At 54.1% G+C, this 21,838-nt stretch overlaps 1 protein-coding gene across 2 annotated transcripts in view; it reads left to right on the top strand.

Annotated features, from left to right (window-relative positions):
• Nucleotides 1-3,246: 3,246 nt before the first annotated feature.
• Nucleotides 3,247-21,838, top strand: part of GPR26 (G protein-coupled receptor 26) — a 103,592-nt gene continuing 85,000 nt past the window's right edge. For both annotated transcript variants that reach the window (XM_043476162.1, XM_043476161.1), the window contains exons 1-2: nt 3,247-4,384; nt 14,346-14,459. In XM_043476162.1, coding sequence (XP_043332097.1) covers nt 3,717-4,384; nt 14,346-14,459 — 782 coding nt within the window. In that variant the 5' untranslated portion in view covers nt 3,247-3,716. The remainder of the gene's footprint in view (nt 4,385-14,345; nt 14,460-21,838) is intronic.

The raw sequence follows: 21,838 nt of genomic DNA, 5'->3' as shown, positions 1-21,838 counted from the left end.
CTTAATTAGCTTATACTGCCTTATTTATGGGGCTTCCCTGGTGGCCCAGATGGTAAAGAATCCACCTGCAAGGCAGGAGACCCAGGGTCCATCCCTGGGTCTGGAAGATCCCCTGGAGAAAGGAATGGGTTTTGATGCCAACTTGGCATGACCTTGAGCAAATTAAGGCCATTTCTGGGTCTCAGCTCCTTCACCTTGTCAAGTTGGGATCATGGTATCTGTGCTGAAGTGTTGAGGCAAGGATTCCCAATGACGTGTCTGTGCAGCTGCCTCCATGTGGAACTATACTAAACCATCAAAGCGGGTGAGACTCAGCCCTGCTGAGCCCTCCCTCGGGGCCCAGCGACAGCACTTAATGACTCATGTTAACACTGTCATGAATACCCCATCACTTCTCTCCAGCTCAGAGAAGCATGACATGCAGATCTGGCCACAGTGTAGCCCCCTGGCAGGCATACTCCAGGCCCTGAAGATTCATCTCCTGGCCAGGTGGGCCCCCATTCCTGAGGAACGATAGAAACCCCGTATCAAAGCCTGAACACAGACAGGCATCTTGCTTCCTTGGTGAGTGTGACCTCATTGCTGGTCTGGAGCTGTCAGATGTGTGTTCAGTGAAGCCCAGCCTGGGGGCTGAGGACCTGGTCCTTAAGGAGACCAGCCCTCCCACAGCAGCCCCCCATCTGGCCCCACCCTGGGAGAAGGAAATATTGTTCACAATCAGAAGAAAATGAGCTTCTTTTCTTTAGGAAACTGAGTTAAAATGTTCTGAGCATCTTTCTGCCATCTTAACCTTTGCCTTTAAAATTCAGAAAGCAAATGATTTTCAAAATGATGTGTGTGTGTGTGTGTGTGTGTGTGAGTTCTTTGGTTTATGGCTGTTGTGCCTGGTTACCTGATCACCAAGATCATTTTGATGTTGCAAAGTTGAGATACTTTCAAGTTCCAGACCAAGGACACCCACTTAAGAAAGTGACTGAGGACCTCTGGAGTATGCAGAAGGGGGGCAATCTATGGAGTTAGAGATGCTGGCTTCATCCCTGACCAGTTCTGCCACTTAATCTTTCTGAGTCTCAGTAGCCTCATCTCAAAAATGTGGATTTTTTCTTGTCATTGTAGCAGGGATGAAATGGAGTGCAATAATGTTTGGACGTGTCTTATAAACTCCACTGTGCCGTAAGAGATTAGTTAACACTTCACTCTGCACTTCCTACACACGCTGGTGACCCTCCAGCAGGAACCTCCAGGCCAGAGCATCAGGCCACTGCTGGAGGATATACCACGTGATGAGCTGGCCTCCAGACCCCCCGCCCCATCCCCCACGACCTGACCACTTCTCTTGGAGTTAGCTCCTCAGGGCATGGTCATGAACCACCCTCATCAGAATCATCTAAACAACTCACTAAATGCAGATTTCCAGACCGACCTCAGAAGTGTGACCCAGGAATCTAACTCTTAACCAGCACCCCAAGTTTCTCAGGTGATTCTGATAAACCCTGAAGTACAAGGAGAGTAGATCCAACGGTGCTCATAGCAATGTATTTAGCTCACGCATTTATTCCACAAACAGTACCTGGTCACCTGTCTCTTGTTAGGGGCTCCTTGTGGGAACAACGTCTTTGGGAGCAGGGGAGATATGCAGGTGAATATCTCACTCTGATGCCAAGTATCTAATGAAGACATAGCCAACCCTGAAGTCAGCAGGCCACCTGATGGGCCAAGCGATGAGGAGATGGCTGGCTTCCGGTTCATTTCCTCCTCTGGTGGGCAAAGCGCTGCGCACACAGCGTCTTGTTATTTCTTACCAGAACCCTGAGAGGTGAAGAAGGACAATGAGGCTCCTTGAGGTCCAGTAACTTGCCAGGATCCTGTGACATCAGTGGTGTGTTGGTAAAGGTTCAGTCACAGGGTAAGAGGGGGGTCCTGATCCACACACCCTCCCCCGGGGATCTTTTTTTTAAGATCTATTGATTTATTTTTGCCTGCACTGGGTCTTCGTTGCTGCACGTGGGCTTTCTCTAGCTGTGCCGAGCGGGGGCCCTTCTCCAGTGGCAGGGCACCGGCCTCCCCCTGTGGTGGCCTCTCTTCTTGCAGCCTGAGAGCTCTCGAGTGCAGCTTCTGTAGTTACAGTACACCAGCCCAGCTGCCCCTTGACATGTGAGATCTTCCGGGAGCAGGGTTTGAACCCGCGTCTCCTGCATTGGCAGGCAGATTCTTAGCCACTGGATCACCCGAGAAGCCCTCCTCCTGGGGTCCTGACAGAAAGACAGAAGGGGCACAGTTCGTGCACGCTTTCCCGGGGAGGAGCTGGGAGCCTGCCTGCTCAGAGTTCTCGGGGTCTCCACCAAGCCACACCAGCCACCCTCCTGCCCTTTTTCTAAAGAGTTCCTGCAGGGTGTGTCGTTCAGGTCCCTCACAGCCTGGAAACAGCTGCCCCACGAGACCCAAAGCACATGGTGTGTGGGCTGGCAGACGGCCACAGGGGAGCCTGGGCTGGGAGTGCTGAGTATCAGCCACCCCAGGGCTCTGCTGAGACTAGCCTCGGACAGGCAGAGCCATCCATCCACCTGTGAGCGCTCAGGGTCATCAGATAAAGGCCTCTCTGGTCTAGGGGATGTCTCAGCATCACCCCCGCAGGCTTGAGGATGCAGCTGAAGCCCAGGCTGAAGGGCGGCGGGAAGACAGCCCCATGAACCAAGCGCCCCCAGGAGGGTAGCAGCTGCCCTGGGGACAGGCTGGGGAGGCCCTGGGAGACATCCGGGGCCGGGGCCTTGATCACAGAGGTTGGAGAGAGGTGTGTTTGTTTCCTTTTTGGCAAAGGGAGCCCACCTGAGCTCCCCAGACTCAGCCCAGAGAGGGAGAAACTTCAGCGCCGCCGCGAAGCTCCGAGGGACAGGTGGGGCAGGACCTCCCCGTCCCCGTCTGGCCAGGCTGACGCTAGGGCTCGGACGGGTAGCCCTGCGGCATAAAGGTGCCCAGGCATCCCTCCCTTTTCTCGGGCAGACTTCCTTGACTCAGCCTGTCTTTGACACACATTCGGGGAGGATTGGGGAGTGGGGGTGGGAGACAGGAAGCTACCAAGAGCCAATCACCCCGCACCGGAGCCTTCAGGGCTGGTTCTTTTCTGAGTGTGTGTGTGTGTGTGTGTGTGCGCGCGCGCGCTCGCGCGCCTCAGCGGGGAATTTCTGTGATAGAAGCAGCCAGATTCTGGAGTGAGCCAGACGAGAGGAGAGGGAAGAACAAGAGGGGAGGAGAAAACTGGTGAGGGGTGCGGGAGACAGACGGAGAGAACAGCAGTGGGTGAGAAAGAAAGCACAGCAGAGGGGAGAGAGAGTAAGTGGAGAGGAAGGCAGAGAGGAAGAGCGAGGAGAGGAAGCAGCAGAGAGACGGGAGGCAGAGAAAGCAAGGTTGCAGGAGGGGCCGCGGAGACCGAGACGGAGCGCGGAGGGATGGGGTGAGAGGCGGCCGCCGGCGCCCGCAATCCGGGATCCGAGGGCGCGCAAAGCTCCGGGTTCGGCGGCGCACGGGCGCTTGCCCGGGAGGTGGCGCCGGGCTCCGGGGTGGCCGCGCGCCCTCTCCGGGGGGCGGGGAGGGGGAGCCATGGCGGCGGGGACCGGGGGGCGCGGGGCGGCGCGGCCGCCGAGGGGCTGAGCCGGCGGCGGGCTGCGCCATGGCGGCGCGGGGCGGCGGGCCCTGAACGCCGGCGGCGGGCGCGCACCATGAACTCGTGGGACGCGGGCCTGGCGGGGCTGCTGGTGGGCACGATGGGCGTCTCGCTGCTGTCCAACGCGCTGGTGCTACTCTGCCTGCTGCATAGCGCCGACATCCGCCGCCAGGCGCCGGCGCTCTTCACCCTGAACCTCACGTGCGGCAACCTGCTGTGCACCGTGGTCAACATGCCGCTCACGCTGGCCGGCGTCGTGGCCCAGCGGCCGCCGGCCGGGGACCGCCTGTGCCGCCTGGCCGCCTTCCTCGACACCTTCCTGGCCGCCAACTCCATGCTCAGCATGGCCGCGCTCAGCATCGACCGCTGGGTGGCCGTGGTCTTTCCGCTGAGCTACCGCGCCAAGATGCGCCTCCGCGACGCCGCGCTCATGGTGGCCTACACGTGGCTGCACGCGCTCACCTTCCCGGCCGCCGCGCTCGCCCTGTCCTGGCTCGGCTTCCACCAGCTCTACGCGTCCTGCACGCTCTGCAGCCGGCGGCCCGACGAGCGCCTGCGCTTCGCCGTCTTCACGGGCGCCTTCCACGCGCTGAGCTTCCTGCTCTCCTTCGTCGTGCTCTGCTGCACTTACTGCAAGGTGCTCAGGGTGGCCCGCTTCCACTGCAAGCGCATCGACGTGATCACCATGCAGACGCTGGTGCTGCTGGTGGACATCCACCCCAGGTGAGGACGCGCGCAGGGGACTCGGTGGAGGAGCGGGGAGGGGGGGGTCTTTGTCGCGGAAACAGGGTCCTTGACTCCCCCAGTGCTCCATCGTGCAGCTTTGGGCAAGCCCCTGTAACACCTAGCCTCTGTGTCCTCTTTGGAAAACTGAGGTGGGGGAAAGGGGCCACGTTGTGGGTCTCAAGACAGATGCTTAGAGCATCAACCAAGCAGGACCACCCAAAAGGTGGGTGAGATACGAATGCGTACGTTCCATGACTCATCGGGATGGAAACCACAGAGAATCGGAACTTTGCTGGACTTCTTATTTTACGTGTGTAGTGTTCACTTTAAGTAGCAGCATATGGGAAGGCAGTGATCTCTGTTCACTGCTGAAGGCCTTTGCACGGCTCTCATCGGGCCCTGAGAGCCTGGCTGGGATGCTTGGGTGCTGCTAAGAGCTCTTCAGACAGCAGCGTGCCGCTCTGCTGGCTCTTTCCTTTCTCCGGTGCCTGGCACTGCCTCTGTCTCCTGCTCGTGTGTGTGTGTGTGTGTGTGTGTGTGTGTGTGTGTGTGTGTGTGCCCGCGAGCGAGTGAGAGAGAGAGAGAGAGAGGAAGAGAGAGAGTCCTGGGCGGCCCCTTCCTCTGTGGTCCTTAAAGGAGCCTCTGAAGGGCTCTGGGGGTGGGGGTGGGGGGTTGGTCCTCCTGCCCCTCCCAGACAGCGCTCTCTGGTGTCTCTTGGACTTGGAGTCCCTGCAGAGGGAGGGTATCATCCTGAGACTCCCATGGCGAAACCTGCCCACCCACCTCCATCCTCCCGTGGCTGCTGTTTTTCAGGAAGGCAGCTCGGTAGGGCTGGGCAGTGCGGGTTAGGGTGCCTCCCCCTCCCCGACCCCAGCAAGTCCTATCATCCCCCCACCCCCGAGCCTCTCAGGGACAGAAGGCGGAAAGACTCTTAGCTGAGCTGTCCCGAGAGCACCTTGGCTTTCCTTAGGAGGAGAGGGGAGTGAGGAGGGGAGCCGCTGCTGGGTCCCTGTTCTGTAGACTCTGCTATTTTACGTCCTGATGCTCCGGACCCTCGAAGGGGGGTTTGGTGTCAAGATGGCATGAAGAGTGAGGCAGGCAGAGAGGACCGGTGCATGGGAGGCCAGAGGCCAGGGAGGGAGCTCGGTCCCCAGGGTGCGAATGCCTCCCCGGTCGGGGAGAAGCAAGTTCCTAGGTGAGGGGAGTCAGTCTGACCAAAGGCTCGTTCAGTTCCGAGTTATTCTGCGCATGGGCAAAAAACAAAGACCTTGAGCTTCACTCTGTCTGAACACAGAAGGGCATGTAAGCCTGTGTTCACCGTTCCCCTCAGGATGGTCCTTGCAGATTACATGCCGGCCCAGAGCTTCTAGTTGCAGAATCTTCCTCCCAGAATCATGTACACCATGTCCATGTGAAAGTCACCAGGGCGTGTGAACCATGTATGAAAGCGTGTGAGCTTCTCACACACAGGCTTGCGTGTTCGTGTGTCAGCTGCATGTGTTACAGACCACAGTGCACCGACGCAAAGCCTCGCCCTGCCTCGTGGCACGTGGCCATGTGTGGGTCAGTGTCACTTAAGGATCGCAGCGCTGTTCCCCTTCCCATCACCCTGGGGTGAGAGACCTCACTTGAGAAGGTGCGTCTTCCCTAGGACACTCACGGGGAGTGCTCTAGAAGCTGTAGGCAGTATTTAACTCCCGGAACTTGAACGAGTGAGCCCACTTGTCGAGAACCTAACAGCGGAGGAGGGAATCAGCTGGGAAAGGAATCAGTTCTTATTTAGACCAGTACAAACCCCATCGCCTCTCTCCCTTCAACTTCCAGAACAGGAGGACGGTGGCTCCTTTTCAGCCCATTTAAGATGCTACTCTTTCATGTCCAACTCTGTGACCCCATGGACTGTAGCCCGCCAGGCTCCTCTGTCCATGAAAATTTCCAGGCAAGAATACTGGAGTGAGTTACTATTTCCTCCTCTAGGGGAATCTTCCCAACCCAGGGATCGAACCTGCATCTCTTGCGTCTCCTGCATTAACAGGCAGATTCTTTACCACTGCGCCACCGGGGTCGCCTCCAATCTTGCAGATGTCTCATGGACTCCAGACCAGACACCACAGAGAGAGCTCCCAGGGGAGTCAGGAGAAGAGGCAGCTGCTCTGCTGGCCTCTGGGCCTCTCTTCCCTCCTCCAGGCCCCTCCAGGGTGATGTTCACTGCTTCTGAGCCCCAGGATGCCCCAGGGAAACCCTCTTCCCAGAGCCCTGGGGTCCTGCAGGGCCAAGGAGCAAGGGCAGCCTGCAGTAGGGAGAGGAAGGGCTTTCCGGGGGTTGGGGGGATAGTCTTTTGCTGATTCCAACAGGCCCTGCTGGCGGAGGCTGGCCTGAGGTTACCGAGGAGTGGGCGGGCACGACAGCACTGTCCCTTCAGTGACCACAGCCTGCCTTTTTCTATGGGGTCCACTCCCAGAGGGAGAGCATGGGCGGTGGCCACACAGGAGGGCACCAGCTCTCGGACAGTGGATCCACAGGCTTTTTTCTTGGAGGCTCCAAACTCTTCCTCCCCACAAGTGAGAAACAGCAAAGCTAGCTCTGGGGTAGCAGGGGAGGAGGCTGCCCCTAGCCCCCCCCTAACCTCTGGCACCAAGGCTTCAGGCAGCTTCCAGGGCCAGTTGGTGCTGGGAGCTGGGGGAGGCCAGTCCCGATCAGTAGAAGTCAGGCTTGCTTGTGCAGGGCGGCAGGTCAAGGTGACTTTGGAAGATTCCCTTCAGAGTCACCACTCTGCTGGCCTCCTGGGACTTAATTTTGAGTTTCCCTGAGGCCCACGGTGGCATTTGTCAGGAAGCTCCTGAGTGATGCCGGCTCTTCCTGTGGAGCATTTGACAGGGAGAATGATGGGCTGGATTCCTCTGCTTCAGCACCACCTCAAGGTCAGGGACTCTCTGCTCTAAGTTGAATCAGGGACCCCGAGAGACCGCCTCTACTCCTGTCTTTCTGGAGCAGTCTCTCGGTTACTGCAGTCGTGAAGGAATTGGGAATTACTAATAGTTTTTACCCACCTGGTCTCTAACCACTCCGTCTACTGGGTTCAGGTCTCCCAGATCACAACTTGGAACCGACTATAGTCAGATCTTGTCTCTGGTGCCCCCAGGGACGCAGATGGGGGGGGGGGGGCGGCCCTACATGGGGACCCCTGGTGTTGATGCCGCAGCCCTGCTCTCCGCGTCCAGCTGAGGGCGCCACTCGCCAGCACAGGTTCATGACCAGACTGGACCTTTGGTGAAGCACACATTCTTGCGATCAGGGGTTACAGGGTGAGAGCTGAGCCGGAGAGCGTCAGAACTGTGTAAAGCTGAACGGAGGGCCCTCCCTGTGCTGTTGATCTTGTAGATGAAGAGGTTGCGACCCCCAGGGCTAACAGACCTAGATTGTGACTCCACCCAAATCTCACACCTAGGTCTGCCTCAAGGTTTATGGATTATGCGGTGATAGTGCAAATGGAGTTTCACAAACCATCTACATGAATATTGAGAATTTCTAAATTCATCTTCAGTTCAGTTCAGTTCAGTTGCTCAGTCGTGTCAGACTCTTGGCAACCCCACGGACTGCAGCACCCCAGGCCTCTCTGGCCATCACCAACTCCCAGAGTTTACTCAAACTCATGTCCATTGAGTCGGTGATGCCATCCAACCATCTCATCCTCTATTGTCCCCTTCTCCTCCTACCTTCAGTCTTTCCCAGCATTAGGGTCTTTTCAAATGAGTCGGTTCTTTGCATCAGGTGGCCAAAGTATTGGAGTCTGAGCTTCAGCATCAGTCCTTCCAATGAATATTCAGGACTGATTTCTTTTAGGATGGACTGGTTGGATCTCCTTGCAGTCCAAGGGACTCTCAAGAGTCTTCTCCAACACCACAGTTCAAAAGCATCAATCCTTCGGGGCTTACAAACTGTTAAATGAAAGATGTTGTAGCCTTCTGCCTTGAGAAGTACACATTTATAACGCTGTGCAAGGCTGCGCTCAAACTGAGGGTTCTCAGGCTGCTTGGATGCGGCGGGGAGAGCAGAACTGGCCTTGTGCACACAGCCCGCCTGCCTCGCCTCCCAGCCTGGGTCCCCCAGCACAGAAAGGGGCCTCTGTTGTACAAGGTGGACACTGCAGGATTTGCGTCCATGTGTTGGTCACAGACGCCATGTCTCTGGTCTCCAGCCAAGCACAGAGGTGGCACAGTCCACCCTTAGGAGGACGAGCCCAAGGATGATGCCTGCACACCTTCTGGAAGCAGGACAAAAATCCCATGTCCCTAGAGCTTGGTCTGGACTTCCCAGGTGGTGCTAGTGGTAAAGAACCAGCTTGCCCATGCAGGAGACACAAGAGACTGGGGTTCGATCCCTGGGTCGGGAAGATCCCCTGGAGGAGGGTATGGCAACCCACTCCAGTACTCTTGCCTCGAGAATCCCATGGACAGAGGAGTCTGGTGGGTTACTGTCCACAGAGTTGCAAAGAGTGGGGCATGACTGAAGTGACTTAGCACACACACACACAAACACACACACACCGAGCTTGGTCTAGGATGGAGCATGTGGGCGTCCCCTTAGCCCCAAACTCTTCATTTCCTGGCGAGGCCTGGGCCCCTCAGTATCCAGGGCCCAGGACAGGCCCCCACTTTTCAGGTCTCAGGGCAGGATTGCTCACACCAGTCCTGACCCCAAACTCGAGGCTTTTCTCCACCATCAGCCCACCTGTTTCCTAGCCTTTTGTTTCATTTTCCTAAAAGCCAGAAGGCAAATCCAGATGTCTCTCTGAGTCCTGGGCCAGCTGCTGTCCTTTGGGGCTCAGTCAGGACCCACTCCACATGTTTTAGCTACAGTCACCTCATGTACTGACTTTTCAGATATCCCCAGGGTTATCCATCCCTCTGCCCCGTTCCTGAAGCCTCCTGGGGAACATGTCTTTGACCCCACATGTTACCATGCTGGAGAGCCCGTCTCCTTTTGGCTCAAGGGAACGCCGTGTCTTGTCACGGCCTTTGGGACAAACTCCCCCCCACCCAACATGCACGCACACACACACACACACACACACACACACAGAGGCACTGTGCTTGCACTCTGGGCCAATGAACCTGGCCAAGAGAGCTTCGAGCCTCTCACCCTCTGCACTGCCTGGGAGCCCAGACTCAAGCTCAGACCTTACCTGGCAACAGTGTCTAGTCCCAGTGCGCTCTCTCTCGTAAATGTAGGAAGAGAATTTTTCCAGTGGGAGGGAGTTAGGGGCTTCAAGGTAGTGCTGGACCATAGCCATTGTTTCACAGATCTGTGTGGGATGAACAGTCCTTAGGATCCACACAGAATGAGTGCTGACTCTGAGTCAAGCCCTGTCTTAGCTCCTTCTGGGGCGTTTACTTAGTTAGTCTCAATAGGATCCTGCCACACTGGTACTTGCATTGTCCCCATTTTGGAAATGAAGAGGCTGGTGCACAAAGTGCTGTGTAACTTGCCTAAAGCCACACAACAGGTCAGTGCAAGATGCACAGATTTAAGCCCAGAGGTCTGGCTCTGGTGCTACTTGTGTGTTAGTATTAACTCAGTATTAATCAGAAAGGACTCCAGGCCACGGAAGGGTTCACAGCCTGACATCTATTGATAAGCCTTGCTTTGTCTGAAAGGCTCAAGATTCTTAAGTCTCAGCTTTAAAAAAAATCTGTGCTAGAGCAGATTTCTACTATCGTCTCTTTTGATAAGGTCACTTTAAAATGATTGAGTATTAATTTTCTTAAGGGTTGTTCATTAATTCAAACGGCATACTCTCGTTACGTTTTTCTGGGTACAAGATGTTGAGCTTCGTAGTGTGGGAACTCAAAGAAGGAATGTGTCTGTGGGTGTCTGCTGTTTAATCCTTCTCTCCTACACAGAGCTTTGCAGGAACTGATAAAATGAATTCCCCACAGGTTTTTACAACAAAGAGTGCCCTTGATCATACTAGCCTCCGAAGGGTCTGTTTTATTCCTTGGAGAGTCCCTGAGATGTTTCTGTTTATCCTTCTGAGGACCTTCAAAGCTTTAACCAACGTCTGTCTTTAAGTATTCCTCAAGGCTCAGGGGCAGGATTGTCTGGTGTGGTGGGAGGAAGAGATGGTGCTCCTGGGGAGACAGTTGGGTCCTCAGGTCCTCAGCAGGAACCCACGTCCCCCCTCAGGGGTGGGGTTGGGGGGCAGAGGAAGCGCCTCCCCCCTCCAGAGCCGGGTAGCAGGTGAGTCACTTCTGTCCCTGCGAAGTGGCCGCTCCAGCTGTAGTCCTAACTGTGAGATCCACCTCCGATAAATGAGGAACCAGATTCAGAGAGACTGAGTGACTTCTCTGAGGCCACACAGCTGTGAGGGCACAGCTGGGACTAGGACATATAGCCAGGGCTTGTTTACTGATCAGGGTTACTCTAAAATGTCTGAGAAATGGAAAATATGGTTGGGGGTCACACCCCGGAGGAGGGTCAGCTTCCAGGTCACCACCAGTTTCTCTGCTGCCCCTTGATGAGTCATTTACAGTATGACCTTGATCCTCACCTTCAAGGAGATGTCCAGAATCCTAAACTCCTTTCAGTGGGTGAGTGTACTGCGATGACTCGGGACTCTCAGCTCACACCCCCACATCTCCTGCAATTCCCACACTGATTGCACCGAGAGTTTTGAGAGACCGATTTCATTATTAAAACAAGCAGTCCTGTGTTGTAAAGAATGTACCAGACACGCCGCGAGGGTGACTGTTGTCTTGATTGGCCTGGGACTGTGAGGGCTCCCAGGATGTGTAACTTTGAGCTTGAAAACCAAGACCGTCTCAGGCAAAGCAAGATGGGCTGGTCACCTCACTGCACCCAGACCTCCAGGGTGGGGACCCGTGCCTTCTCTCCATGCCCACTTGTATCTGCACAAGTCACAAGAGCCAGAGGTCTTTGCAAGAAGATGCTACAGACACCCAGGTGTAACTGGAAAGTGAAGAGATTGACGATGACTCTTGCTGTGTGACTTTAGGCAATATCGCCCTTCTGTCCTCTGCCTCCTTGGTTGTATGTACGCTTCAGATTTTCTGAAAGAGATGATGTGCATACATCCTCAGGGAGGTGTAATGACCTCAGTGAGTTGACAGGTGACACTCAGAGTCAGATGACCTGGGTTCAATGACTGCCATCACTTAGGGAGACCAACTATCCTGGGCTGCCCAAGACAGAGAGGGGTCCTTAGATGTGAGACCCTCTGTTTGAAAACCAGACAGTCCTGTGTGTCCCATCCAGGCTGCAGGACTTCTAGTGCTAAACCTGAGACAGTCCTGATTACCCTGGGCAGGTCAGTCACCCTTCGCCACCCTTCTCCCGATCACTGTGCAATCTTGAGCAAGTTACTTAACTTCTCTGTGCCTCAGTCTCCTTATCTGAAACAGTGAAGATTACAGTTTTATCAGTCCTCATCTTATAGGATTGGGATTCCCTGGTGGCTCAGACGGTAAAGCGTCTGCCTGCAATGTGGGAGACCTGGGTTCAGGAAGATCCCCTGGAGAAGGAAATGGCAACCCACTCCAGTATTCTTGCCTAGAAAATTCCATGGATGGAGGAGCGTGGTGGGCTACAGTCCATGGGGTCGCAAAGAGTCGGACACGACTGAGCGACTTTACTTACTATCTTATAGAGATGTGAGTATCAAATCAATGAATGCAAATGAAACCCTATCACAGTATCTAAGATGGTGCATATATTAAAGATTCAAGAAATGTGGGTGGCTATTGATATGAGTTATTAGAAATTAATTCATGATGTGAGTCATGAGTAATACATTTCAGCCAGTATGAAATCTGCCTGTACTGGGCCAGACTCCAGTCCTCAGCTTTCTAAATTCCTGGAAGGATACAGTCAAGGGAGAAAAAAAATTCTGCAGGAATTTTAGGGGACCAGTCCAAACTACCATGGAATTGTCCATCTGTGATCAGAAATCTGATAGAGTCTTGATTAATTAGTAAGATGTTGGTTCTTGTGGAAGGAAGTGGGGGCTGCCTTGGTGTTCATGCTGCTCACGAGTCTGGCTCATGAACATTCTCCCCACTCCTTGTTTTCATTGAACAGACTGACCTATTTTGGTGTCAGGTCACTGCAGCCTGGCTTCCCAAGAGGCTCAGTAGTAAAGAATTTTCTTGCCAATGTAGGAGACACAGGCAATGCAAGTTCAATCCCTGGATTGGGAAGATCCCCTGGAGATAAAAATGGTATCCCACTCCAGTATTCTTGCCTGGAGTATCCCATGGACAGAGGAGCCTGGTGGGCTATAGTCCATGAGGCCGCAAAGAGTCAGACACAACTGAGACTGAACATGCACGCATGCACACACTGCAGCCCCGGCCTGACTTCTGCCAAGTTATCTTCACTCCTGGATAACTCTGTCCACAGTCTTCTTCCCTGTCCACTTCTGCAATCATGTCATTTATTTTAATGTATGCCTGTGGCCGATTCATACTAATGTATGGCAGAAACCATCACAATATTGTAATTATCCTCCAATTAAAGTAAATCAGTATTTTTTTAATTGTGAAGAAAAATAAGTAAACAGTAGGAACACATGGCCACGTTGGGCCCTGGAATCTGGAGGACGTGACGCCTCGCTTGTGGAGATAGCCAGCCTGGCTGTTGCTTGTTCATTTTCATGAGGCTGCAGGAAAGGGGTTGCAAGAAGCACTGCTCCCAGCTGGCCTGAGATGTCAGTTCTCGAAAGGCAGGGAGCAGAGTGGAGTCAGGAACAGAGTGTGGTTAGAGGTGCAGGTGGGCATCTTCAGAGCTGTGTCCCTGATTCTCCAGGGACTTAATGGTCTTGTATCTTCACCGAGTTTCATCTCTGAAGGAATCAGGTAGCTTCTTCAGTCACCTGATAATGTGATGTCTGTAGCCCTGGGCTGGCTGGGGCTTTGGGGTGGAAGAAATAGGGCTGAAGGTGTGGAGGAAAGGAAGCCCGGGCCACACTGCAGGCAAGTCCAGGCTGCCCCAGCTGGAGGGAACCTGCCTCCAATCACCCAGACATGCATTCAAATTCTGCAACCATGGTCTTCATTGTAAAGCAGGATAAGTAACACCCACCTGGCAGGATGAAAATATAAAGAATTGGAGACCAGAATTAGATAAAGTAAAGGGAAGAATTAGAGGTACTACCCAGGGAGTGTGTTTATTTGCACTTGCTCCCGCACTGTGCGAATTGCTTTTTTTGCTTCAGGCATTTAATTCTCAAAGCAGCCTTTTGCAACATTTTATCTCATTTTTATTTTTTTAATTGGAGAACAATTGCTTTACAATGTTGTGTCGAATCCTCTCCCCCTGGCGGCTCCCTCCCAGCCCACCCCCCATCGCGCCCCCTAAGTCATCACAGAGCACCTTGCTGAGGTACCCCTGTTGTCCAGAAGCTTCCCACGAGCTTATCTATTTTGCACGTGGTAGTGTATACCCTACCAGGACTTCCCGGGTGGCTCAGACGGTAAAGCGCCTGCCTGCAATGCCAGAGACCTGGGTTCGATCTCTGGGTCGGGAAGATCCCCTGGAGAAGGAAATGGCAACCCACTCCAGTACTCTTGCCTGGAAAATCCCACAGACGGAGGAGCCTGGTGGGCCGCAGTCCATGGGGTCGCAAAGAGTCAGACACAATTGAGCGACTTCACTTTCACGTCAGTGTATATTTGTCAGTCCTGATCTCCCAGTGGGTCCCACCCTCCCCTTGCCCCTGTGTGCAGAGCTTTGCTGTATTACTGTCCATGTTTTGCAGATGACGACCCAGTGATGTCAGACAAGGTGCCCCAGGTCACGTGCTCACAGCCCAGTTGAGCGCGCATCTCTCTGGCTCTGTGGCCAAGTTCCCGCTCTCACGGCCACCACCTGCATGCACGATAGTGAGCCCCTGTGACTGGCCAGCCCCCCCGGGACTCACCTTCCCCCCTCTTGTGTGCAGTGTGCGGGAACGCTGTCTGGAGGAGCAGAAGAGGCGGCGGCAGCGAGCCAGCAGGAAGATCAGCACCTTCATAGGCACCTTCCTCGTATGCTTTGCGCCCTACGTGATCACCAGGTGAGCTTGGCCGGCGCGCCCAGAGCTTGGGGCGGGTCGGGTTGGGCGCGGGGCTCCAGAGAGCCACGCCAGCCTGTGTGGCCTTTAGCCGTGGCGGGCCTCACTTGGCCACGTGTTTTCCAGAGGGTGGATCAGAGGATGAGAATGAACTTGACAGATGAGGGAGAAGGAGGCCATATGCTTTTGCTTTTCAGCCTCAGATTCTTCTGGATTAAACTTAGGACCGAAAGGTGGTGAGACTCCCCACTTGACTTCAAAGCACATCATTCTGACGTTCAGTCCCCAAACCCAGGAAGCTCTAAAGGAGGAGACAAGGGAGAAGAGATGGGGGAAAACAGCCTGCAGGGGGTGGGTTCTTACTGCCCGCTGAGTGCAGGAGAGCCCTGCCTGGAATCCCCGGCCCCAGGGTGCCACCTGCCCAGGGAGCAGGGCACGTGCTCCGTGCCCAGCCAGAGGGGCCCACCTGTCCCACGGCTCCGGGATCTGCCGCTTTGAGTCCAGGCGTTGTGGCTTGTCACGTCCTCTCCCTGTCCCCATCCCCCATGCCAGTCAAGGTTGCAGTACCATGGCCTCAGGGATGTACATTCCAGAAGCCAACCTCCTCCAACTACAGAATTTTCCTTACATGTTGTAGCCAGAAAAAAAAAAAGTATTACCCAGTCATTGTTGCTCACTGGAGAGGAAACACCCCTGCACACACAAATTTGTATCCAAAATGGCTTAAGTATTTGGAATGGTGAAAATATAAAGGATTTTGATGTTCTATTGGAAAGTGGATGTTGAACCTGGGCAGTAGGAGCTGTGCAGGGTTTTGTGTGCATGTGTATGTGTGTGTATGTGTGAAAGAGGGAGCATATGGCCCATCCCCCAGCATCCCTCAGCCTCCCCTCAGCATCCCCAGAATTCCTCAGTATCCACTAGCACCTCCAGTATCCCTCAGCATCCCCTAGCATCCCTCAGCATCCCCAGTATCCCTCAGCAGCCCTCAGCAGCCCCCAGCTTCCCCCAGCATCCTCCTGCATCCCCCAGCATCTCTCAGCATCCCTCAGCATCCCCCAGCATCCCTCAGCATCCCCAGTATCCCCCAGCATCCCCAGTATCCCTCAGCAGCCCTCAGCAGCCCCCAGCTTCCCCCAGCATCCTCCTGCATCCCCCAGCATCTCTCAGCATCCCTCAGCATCCCCCAGCATCCCCCAGCATCTCTCAGCATCCCCAGTATCCCCCAGCATCCCTCATCACCCTCAGTATCCCCCAGCATCTTCCTGCATCCTCAGGTGGCCGGGACCTGGAAGGGATGCCCTGCCTCACCACCCCCCAGAGAAGGATGGTGCTCCAGGGAGGAGAGGCTCACTGCCCAGGTCCCTCTGTCTCTCCCTGTCCCTCCTCACAGTGAGCTGAAACCTGGCTCCCCATAGTTCCACCCACGCTGCCAATCCTGCTTTATGTAGTCCAGAAGGATGTTTGTCCCGGGGGCCCTAATGATGGGCTGGCAGTGAGCCGGGCTCGCCCCTCAGCAGCGCCCATCTTCTCTTCTCCACACAGCACAAGCCCAGAGCATCTCTCACTGTCTTTCCTGTGGTAGCCACTCCCTCTGGGGGAAGGCTAGTGGGCTTGCCTCTTACTTTAAACGTAGGATGTCAGACTGTCTGTAGGTCTCTGGATGAGTCTGTCCTGAGCAGAGCACATCCATCCGTTCTTCCTTCTGGAACTACCCACTAGGCCTCAGCACTCCTGACAGTCTGTGTTGTGGGTGGAGGTGTCCTGTGCATCATGAGATGTTGGCAGCCCCTCTGTCATCTACCACTGCCCACCAGCAGCACGTCTTCCCTCCTGCTCCGAGTTTTGACAACTAGAAATGTCTCCAGACACTGACAGATCTAGGCAACCTGGGGACCAGAACCACCCCTGGGTGGGAGCCCCTGGTGTAGGTCTGCCATGTCTAGCCAGGATGTCAGAACTTGCAGAGATGCGGGTTTCTGTGGGACACGAAGCCCAGGCAGAACACAGGAGAGTGGGTTTCAGTTGCTCTCCGAGGGTGGGCTGCTGAGTTTGTCTGCCTGGGCTCTGGAGTTCAAATTCCAGCTCCTCTACTTCCTGCTAGCTGTGTGACCTTGGGCCAGTGATATTGCCTCTCTGAGCTTCCAACCTGTCATCTATAAACCAGAAGTGAGCAGTGCCTGCCCCTTAGGGTTGTTGTAAGCGTTCAAGGGCTTCACACCTGGGGAGCGTGTGTGTGTCACAGGCTTGGTCTGGATGCATCCCCCCTCCCTCCCCTACCTACCGCACCAGCCACGGTGCCTGGCCTGGGACTGACTGTTGTGTGAACTAAAGGGGCTTAGATAGAGGGAGGAGAGATGAATCGGGAAGGGAGGGCATGTAGACACCCCTTCTCTTAGCTCCCACAGTAAAGGGGACTTGCGGGCTAATGAGGTGAACTTGAACCCTCAGAGGACAAAAAGTAATTCAACTCCAAATTTAAGCTATTGGATTTTCCTTGGCTTAATCGCATTTCCCCACAAAATTTTCCTTTTTTCTGATTATAGCTTGCTTCCCTCTAATGGTGCCCAGAAAAGAAAAAAAAACTGTTCCAGTGAAATTGACGGTCGGTTCACAACTCAATATGTTCTCTCCAAATGGACATGGTGCATTTGGACTTTTAAAAAACACTCATAAAACTGTTCATCTTTTGTGGGGACAGATGGCAACTTACAGGGGAGGAAAAGCAATGCTTAGGAAACCTCTGCGAAACCCTCCCCCGCCCCACTGCCACCACCCCATCCAGACACTGCCTTGACTTTCCTGTGTGCGCAAAGGAACCATCCTAAACCAAGCTCAGAAACCATGCAAGTTCAGTTCAGTCACCCAGTCGTGTCTGACTCTTTGTGACCCCATGGACTGCAGCACGCCAGGCCTCCCTGTCCATCACCAACTCACAGAGCTTACCCAAACTCATGTCCATCGAGTCGGTGATGCCATCCAACTATCTCATCCTCTGTCGTCCCCTTCTCCCGCCTTCAATCTTTCCCAGCATCAGGGTCTTTTCAAATGAGTCAGTTCTTCACATCAGGTGGCCAAAGTATTGGAGTTTGAGCTTCAGCATCAGTCCTTCCAATGAATATTCAGGACTGATTTCCTTTAGGATGGACTGGTTAGATCTCCTTGCAGTCCAAGGGACTCTCAAGAGTCTCCCCCAACACCACAGTTCAAAAGCCTCAATTCTTCGGCACTCAGCTTTCTTTAGAGTCCAACTCTCACATCCATACATGACTACCGGAGAAACCAAAACATGAAAACATACCATCATTTCATTTTGACGCGTATTTCCCCAGCACCTTCTCTGTGCGGAGCCTGAAGGAGACCCTTTAGGGGAGGCATGGCCTGGTGAGGTTCTGCAGGAGACCCCTGCGAGGGGCATGTGACCCTGTAGATAAGGCCCTCCCACCTGGATGGACCACCACGACACGGCATCTGATCCGGAAACGTCTCAGACTTCTGAGGCAGGAGTGAGTGAAGGGGGCGTGGCTATGCAGGGGGACAATCCCAGCAGAAGGGACAGCGTGGGCCAGGTCTAGAGCCCCACAGAGGAGCCACCAACCACGGGTCCCACTGAAATACTTGAACATGACTTGTCCACAGTGAGATGTGCCGTAGGTATGACATGCATCCTGGGTTTCCAAGACTTAGCACGACTTCACACACATATGTATATATGAGATTCCTGGTGGCTCAGCAGCCAAGAATCTGCCTGCAATGCAGGATACACAGGTTCTATCCCTGGGTTGGGAAGATCCCCTGGAGAAGGAAATGGCACCCCACTCCAGGATTCTTGCCTGAAAAATCCCATGAAGAGAGAAGCCTGGTGGGTTACAGTCCATGGGGTAGCCAGAGTCGGACACGACCAGCTACTAAACCACCAATATATGTATAATGTGAACTTTTCGTATTGATTCCATAGTGAAATCTTGAATATATTGAATTAAATAAGGTTTGTAATTAACATTAACTTCACATGTTTCTTTTCACACCTGTGGTTCACCTTCTCTTTCTGTCAGATAGTGCTGGCCTCTAGTCAGAGAATCTGGGGTCCAGGCATGCCCGTGTTCTTACTCCCAGCTCCCTCTTTCCCTTGACTTCTGAAAAAAGTGAAGTCACTCAGTCATGTCTGACTCTTTGCAACCCCAGGGACTGTAGCCCACCAGGCTCCTCCATCCGTGGAATTTTCCAGGCAAGAATACTGGAGTGGGTTGCCATTTCCTTCTCTAGGGGATGTTCCCGACCCAGGGATCAAACCCGGGTCTCCTGCATTGCAGGCAGACGCTTTACCGTCTGAGCCACCAGCGAGCTTGACCTCTCTAGATTGTTCTCTTCTGAGCAGGAGCACTTTGGTTCCTGGGGTGGTCCTTCTGGCCACGCTCCCAGAACGCTCAGAACGCCCTCCTTCCCCTCCTCCCCTGTCCAGCACCCTGCTCAGTGCTGGCAGCTAGACGGGCAAGAATAAACAGTGGCCGAATCAGTGGCTTCCTCTGTAGATCAAATGCATCGAGGCAGGAGTCCTCCAAGGGTCTGAATGAGGGGACATCGGGTCCCAAGACAGGGTGATGGGGAGGGACTTTGTGGCCGGCAGATCCTTGTGGCTAATCCTCTTGAAATGACACCCATCTTGAAACCACCTTCCCCTGCCCACACCCTACCCCCACTCCCCTTCCATGATTGAAGACAGAGTCCCACGAGGGGCCTGGTCTTTGCGGTAGCAGGGGCCCCAGGCACACCCCAGGGAGAGGGGCATGTGTGAACTTGCTCATCACGTGCAGGGGACCTTATGGGCTCCAGGTGTGTGCTGGGTAAGTCCAGGGTCACACCCGACCTACACCTCCAATGCCAGGGTGGTGGAACTGCTAAAACAGGTGAGGTGGGGTAGACTGGGGGTGGGGCAGAATTTGCTCTGACCCCCACCTCCAAGGGGCCGGACCCAAACTCTCCCATCGTATACACTGAGTCGGGGCTGAGAACTGCACACTCCTTGTGGGGAGAAGTCAGACTCTAGGAGGGAATGCATAAAATAACCCACGCAAGGCCTTCCTCATGGTGTACCTGCCACTATCGCCAGCACCGGAATCAGGACCGCTCATATTTTTGCTGACAGTTGATTCTTCTCCTATTCTTCCCAAGCTGGTTTCTGAGTGTGGACACAGTCGCCTTCATCTCAGAAGCAAAGTCAAGCTCTGTTCTGGAAAAGTAGTTGAGAATTTAATTTCTTATGGGAGATGATTCCCCATGGAAGACCTAGAGCCATGGGTTATGGAAATGGTAGTTTCTCTAGCAGCTGCTCATCCAGGGACAGTCTGCTGGTTGCAGGCCAACTGGGATCCACTGCATGTCACAAGCCAGCACAGTTGTTGAGATGGATTCTGAGGCCAATCCTGTGAGTGACTCGGCCAGGGTTCCAGCCAGGGTCTGCCTGGAGCCAAAGCCCACGCGGGGGGCCCCTTGCCCTGCATGGAGGCTTCTCCTTCCTCCCAGAGGATGTAGGAAGACACTTGCTGCCATGACCCACTCAGAACCACAAAGCTGCGGCTTCTGCGAGGATTAGGATCAAGGTGCTCGAGTGGTACTTAAACCTCTCATTGAGCCGTCAGTACAGATACTACTATTTCCGGTAACTCCACAAGGACAACCTCCTTCTATGCAGCCTGCCTTGCTACTCCTCTCATGGGTGGAGACATGGGCAAGCCTGTGGGTTGATGTTAGATCAGCCATGGCAAACACTGGGAGCTAGCAGAATCAGAATATCAAGAAAGAGAAGGAACTTGTGCTGTGACATCTGCCCCCAATTTGAGCTGATCAGGAAGGTCCAGCTGGCGGGGAGGGGGCTCCTTCTCCTTCTCCCCAGTCTGTCCACATCTGCCTGATCGCTGTCTCAGATCAGGAAGCACCATTCTTGGGTTAAGACCACTCAAGTCTTCAAATAGATTCTCCGACTTCCCTTATTGGAGGATGTGGAGTCTCTATAACCATGCGTGTGTGCTAAGTCACTTCAGTCGTGTCTGACTCTTTGTGACCCTACAGATTGTAGCCCTCTGTCCATGGGATTCTCCAGGCAAGAATACTGGAGTGGGTTCCATCTCCTATTCCAGGGGATCTTCTTGATCCAGGTATCAAACCCTTGTCTATTATGTCTCCTGCATTGACAGGCAGTTTCTTTACCATTAGCAGTCACCTGAGAAGGCCCTTCATAACCATACCTATCACTTATTCAGCACCTATAGTGCAGTCAGGATATACCAGCACCTACCTGATTCTACTCTGTACAGCTCGCCTTCAAGGTAAGTGCTAGAATCCCCATTTACTGAGGGTCAGCCAGGTGAGATGAGTGGCCCATGGCCATAGCAGTAGCAACTGGCAGATCCAAGGGTTCAAGGCCAGTGCCAGGCCTGTTGGCAGAAATTTAGCCCTGTGACCATGTTACATCTCCAAAGCCTGGGGACCAGGCACTGAAAATATAGAAATGTTTGTCCACAGGCTTTTGATTCAACTTCCTAGGCCCAGGCAGCTTGGCGTGAACCCGAACATAGTATCCAGACTCCTGTGGGTTAAAGCAGGTAGGTGAGTGAGTCCTTTCACTAGAGGCAGCAGTGTTTGCATGGAGTCACCTCTGACCTCCCACCAGGCTGACAGCGGCTTGTGTGGACCTGGAGTCGGGCCCGGAGGCCATCACTACTGGCAGCTGGAGTCATCAGCAGACTTGGGTGGCCCAACGCTGACCATGCATGCATACCTCTCAGATTCCCGCATTGCGCCAACCAACCAAAAAGCCCCTTGCACCTGCATTTTGGGGCATGTCAGATGACAGAGGAATGCATTGGAAGCCTCCACCCTCACTCTTTTTATTTGGCTGCGTCGGGCGTTAGTTGCGCACACAGGATCTTTCATTGCAGCGTGTGGACTCTAGTTGCAATGTGTGGTCTCAGTAGGTGCGGCACGTGGGCTCAGTTGCCCTAAGGCATGGCGTGTGGGATCTTGGTTCCCCAGCCAGGGATCAAACCCACGTCCCCTGCATTGGAAGACAGATTCTTAACCACTGGACCACTAGGGAAGTCCCCCCACCCTCACTCTTAACAGAGGTCACTGCCTTCTGTTCACACACTGACACCGAAAGCCCTAGTGGGCCAAGCCTGGCTCTTTGCAGAGTGTGTGAGCAGAGTGTGAGGACCTGCAACAGATTCTCATCCAGAAGTTCGAATTACACTTTTCTGAATTGGCATGCACTTTCTAGAAGCATTTGTAAGGCTATCGTCTCCCCAGCGATATATGCTTACAAGTAATTATGATTGTCCCAGATCATCGGAGTGGGGCTTCAAGGCCTTTGTGGATCTGACAGC

The sequence above is a fragment of the Cervus canadensis genome, chromosome 8 (genome assembly GCF_019320065.1).
Source record: "Cervus canadensis isolate Bull #8, Minnesota chromosome 8, ASM1932006v1, whole genome shotgun sequence".
Taxonomy (NCBI): domain Eukaryota; kingdom Metazoa; phylum Chordata; class Mammalia; order Artiodactyla; family Cervidae; genus Cervus; species Cervus canadensis.
The sequence above is the reverse complement of the archived record's forward strand: the minus strand, read 5'-3'. Positions and strand labels throughout refer to the sequence as shown.